The sequence below is a fragment of the Austrofundulus limnaeus genome, unplaced genomic scaffold (genome assembly GCF_001266775.1).
Source record: "Austrofundulus limnaeus strain Quisiro unplaced genomic scaffold, Austrofundulus_limnaeus-1.0 Scaffold55, whole genome shotgun sequence".
Taxonomy (NCBI): domain Eukaryota; kingdom Metazoa; phylum Chordata; class Actinopteri; order Cyprinodontiformes; family Rivulidae; genus Austrofundulus; species Austrofundulus limnaeus.
The window spans coordinates 767,962-772,299 of NW_013952457.1; the positions used below are offsets into that span (position 1 = coordinate 767,962).

At 38.9% G+C, this 4,338-nt stretch overlaps 1 protein-coding gene across 1 annotated transcript in view; it reads left to right on the forward strand.

Moving 5' to 3' along the window:
• The window catches only part of col7a1 (collagen, type VII, alpha 1), a gene marked incomplete in the record, with an annotated part of 65,431 nt that overhangs the window by 46,408 nt on the left and 14,685 nt on the right, over window positions 1–4,338 (forward strand). Inside the window, 11 exon segments of the mRNA XM_014009010.1 lie at window positions 1,364–1,399; window positions 1,523–1,582; window positions 1,678–1,722; window positions 1,805–1,840; window positions 2,508–2,543; window positions 2,627–2,686; window positions 2,806–2,931; window positions 3,026–3,097; window positions 3,304–3,339; window positions 3,436–3,495; window positions 3,601–3,645. Of these exon segments, the coding sequence (XP_013864464.1) occupies window positions 1,364–1,399; window positions 1,523–1,582; window positions 1,678–1,722; window positions 1,805–1,840; window positions 2,508–2,543; window positions 2,627–2,686; window positions 2,806–2,931; window positions 3,026–3,097; window positions 3,304–3,339; window positions 3,436–3,495; window positions 3,601–3,645 (612 nt within the window).

Sequence of the window (4,338 nt, forward strand, 5' to 3'; positions counted from 1 at the left end):
ATATAAAAGCACAACTATTAAATATAAAAGCTATTTTTATTTCACCACCAATATTTGGATCATAAAGCAGATTGTCTGAAAATTTTAGGATCATAAATTTGTTGTAAAAAACATTTAAAATACTTCTCTTAGTTTGACTCTTGATGAAGTGGAAACTGTGATTTTTGCCAGCTGACTTCTTTTCAGTTGCTGAACCCAGACTTCAGAACCAGTTTCCTCAAGGTTTACTCTCCATCGCTGACTTGAACCATTTTAGTTTGTAGTTGTCGAACACAGAAACACGGTACTTGCTTTGCGAGGCTGCTGTTTTTCACCAGTGGTCCTGATGTTGGGAAAATCGACGTGATTTGTGATGACACGAGTCTCTACAAGCTCCCCCGCCGTCAACAAGCTTAAGTTCAGCACCTTGGACAGAGCTATGCTGATGCTGTCAGTGAGTTCAACAGTTTGATAAATGACCAGGCAACTCTTCTGCATCTGCTCAGCATCCTCCTGCAGCGTGTGTGTTGTTTCACACAATGCACTGTGTTAATGTTTATTTCCTAATAATGAACCTCACATAACCAAAAGCTACTGGTTTTATAAGGGGCGTGGTCACAAAAAAGTCAACTCAGCTTTTTAAAAACATAAAAAACAAATAAATCAGGTGCCCTCAAAACTTATCAATAACAGCATTTTTTTCACTTATTCTGAAGTTTTAAGCTATAAGCTTCAAACAGAATATTGTGTTGAACTTTTAGAGTTGTAACCTACAGATGACCTATTAAAGTGCAGCAAAAATTTCAAAGACTTTATAAGAAACTTTGTAAACGTTCTTAAGTGTCTGTTAAAGTCTGGACCTGAATTTAAATGGACATCTCTCAAGGAACCAGATCGTTGGATGTGCAGAGATGCTGAAAATTTAATCTGTAGGTTTTTCTGACAAGATATGTTAGAAACTTAAAAAAAGAAGAACCGAGGATCTGAGTTTCTCTAAAAAAAAGGAACTTGATCGTGTTGATTTGACTTGATCAATATGAAGATTAATCAAAACCCCTCAGAGCCAAGTGCATTTTTTGCATTTTGTTGAGTGACTTAAAGATATTTTCAATGTTGTTTATACAAGATGTTGTGCAGAAAGACCTTTAACTGCAAAGTGCCACGTTTCCAATTCTGTGACTCAGTGTAGTACAGAGAATGAGCCATGAGAGTCCTTTTATTGACCCTCCTTGAGGACATAAAGGCTTTTAATGTTTAAGAGCTTGAGAAAATAAGGACAATGCACTCAATGCTTTCAAGTATACATTTACTTTGTATTAACAATAACACATGTTATTCTGCAAAGGTAATACCCATTATTTTTTATACTTTCTGACACTTACAGGCTGTGGCTGGACCCATTGGACCTAAAGGAGAACGGGTGAGTCATGGCTGGCGTCAGTGTAACAGTAGCTAATACTGTTCGCAAGCTGATACTTTCACAATAAAGCAGATCAGCTGCTCACTGGAGCTAATAGGGCTTATCTGATCCTGCCTGATGCAGGGTCCGCCTGGTGTAACACTGCCGGGTATAGCTGGAGAACGAGGCGTCCCTGGAGAAAGGGTAAGCTTGATCAGTCAGTGGAACGCAGAAAACATGAGACAAACAAAACAGGCAAACTGTTTTTCATATAAAACTGTACGACTTCTGTCATTCAGGGTGATAAAGGGGATAGAGGGTCAGCTGGCATCAAAGGAGACAGAGTGAGTGTTGTCACTGTGTTCAACACAAACTGTAAACATCATGTTTRCAGAACATTACAGTCACTGTGTGTTTTCATGTCAGGGAGTGGCTGGTGAACCTGGAGAGCGTGGAGAGGAAGTAAGTGATCAGTGTTTACTGTTGGTTTCATTATGTCAGTTTTTAGAAAGAAGTTTTATAAATGAATAAAGCAAACACCAYGAAATAATTGACGACTTTGTCAACATTAGAAAATAAAATGGAAATAAGTTTTCTTATTTCCCAAAAGAAAGTTAAATTGTTGCAGTATAAATTATTAAGGAAGCTTAAAGAAGTAGAAGTTAAAAACAATAAAAAAAATGTTGAAAATTTGTTGTAAAGTTGTGGGTTTATTAGAGTCAGGCATACTTTCAAATCTCTTGGAGTCAGACTGTTTCTAACTCTTAGCTTTTCAACATTGATTTAATAAAATATATATTTGAATTCTGATATTTAACTCAGAACAAAAGTCAAAATACAGTTAATTTTATTTTATTCGAAAGTCCACCAAACATTTTTATAATTTTGGCAAATCTGCCACCTGCTTCTTTATAGGTGAACTTTGATTGCATTATGTTTTAACTATCCAAGTTTTTTCTAAAATTTTAATTAATTAACCTTATTTCTTTATTAATGCACATAAAACATTATTTTGAGATTGTTTATGATTCGTGTTTTTGCACGTTTTTGTCATTGTAAAAATTGTTCAACAAATTTAAAACCAGAACTTGATTTTAACACTAACCTTTATTTTTATTTTTTTTTTCAGGGTCAACAAGGATCTGCAGGGCCTAAAGGAGATAAGGTGAACCTGTCATGAGTTTGAMCAAAATGTTTGAATTAAAAAAACATTTAATTTTGACATTAAGGACAAAATGTATGTTTTAGGGAGAGAAAGGCATTGGACCAGCAGGTCCGCCTGGTCGTGTCGGACCTCCAGGTCTGAAGGTGAGTAACGGCACGTGTTGCAGTTGCAGCAGTGGATTATCAGTGGATTTTATCTGTGTGGTCTGATACTGTGGCTTATCAGATGCAGCTCAGGATTAATTCTCTGACTTTATTTTCAGGGAGATCCAGGTCTTCCTGGCTCAGCTGGTCCTCCAGGACCACAGGGAAAGTCAGGAGACCCCGGCCTGGCTGGTGTGAGAGGAGAGAATGGACAACCAGGACCTCCTGGACCTCCAGGGGCGACAGTCAGTGGAGCTGTTGATTTAAAAAAAACACATGCTTTGTCTCTCTATGCAACCCCACTGCTAAGACATGTTCCTGTTGTGATTCTGWTTTCAGGGTATCCAAGGATTTGCAGGCCGGGCAGGAAACGCTGGAGCTCCTGGTCCTCCTGGACCTCCTGGACAGGCTGTGAGTTCTTCTTCTTGTTACATAATAATGTTGTTAGCATTTCGGAAGAGCTTCTTTATTAAACTTTAATGTTTACTGTGCTGTAGTTTTGCTGATTCATTAGACACATTTTCAGATTTTTTTTTTTTTTTTTTTGGAATCTAAATAATAAAAAGCAAGACGTTATGAGCAGACTACCAGATTTATCTTCTGCATCTGTTTTCCAGGGCTCTCCTGGTACAAACGGAGTCAAAGGGGACAAGGTATCTCTCCAGACTGACAAGAACATTATTCCTGCCGAGCTGCATAAATATTAATATGTCTTTTTTTAAGAGTGTATATATTATTTTTAATGCCAGGGGGAGGTTGGTGTTGGTGTCCCTGGTTCCAGAGGAGAGAGAGGAGATCCAGGGCCCAGAGTAAGAAACTGGTTACATAATCATAACATAGAGCCAGCACTCTAGAGTCAATTTACCTTTGGATGATAGAAGCTAACACCGGCGTATTTGCACACGTTCTCTCAGGGCGAAGACGGCCGAGCTGGTTTGGATGGGGAGCGAGGAACAACAGTAAATATCAAAACTTCTTTTTTTACGCAGACCTACAGAGCTGTTCATTCAGAGCTTCTCTTTCATGTTTCTTTCTTTTCTTTAAAAAAACATAAAATGGTTGTTTTGGGGGACATGAAGGCACACATCTTACATTTTAGAGCCTTTCTTACAAGGTCACAATGGGTTTTCTATAGACCATAAACTTATCCTTCATGTTGCGTTTCACTTTGTCCATTAATGCAAGATCAAAGAGTTCAAGCCTGATTTACCAAAACCCCTTCCACAGTCATAATGCTCCATCCATACATTTTCTTTATCCGCTTCTCTTTATCAAGTCATGGGGAGCTGGTGCCTATCTCCGGCAGTCACTGGCTGTGTCTCAATTCAGGGGCTGGGTCCTCATGAGTGCGCATTTGTCGGCCGCATACGTCATTGCCCCGCGCTGAGGACAGTCCCAATTCGAAGGCTCCTCATCATGCGGCCGAGGAATGCGTCCTACTTCCTGTCAAAATCCGAGGAAGCATCCATGTATCCTTACCAGCCGAGGATATCCCAGGATTCAATGCGCGGGCAGCAAAATAAACTGAGAGATGAAGACGGTGTTGTTTTTATTTTTTTATTGTGTCAGCACAGTTTGGAAATTCACCACGGACCGAAGGATTTGTTTTTTAAAAGTAAGTTTAGCAACTTAGCTGATGAAATTTATGCTGC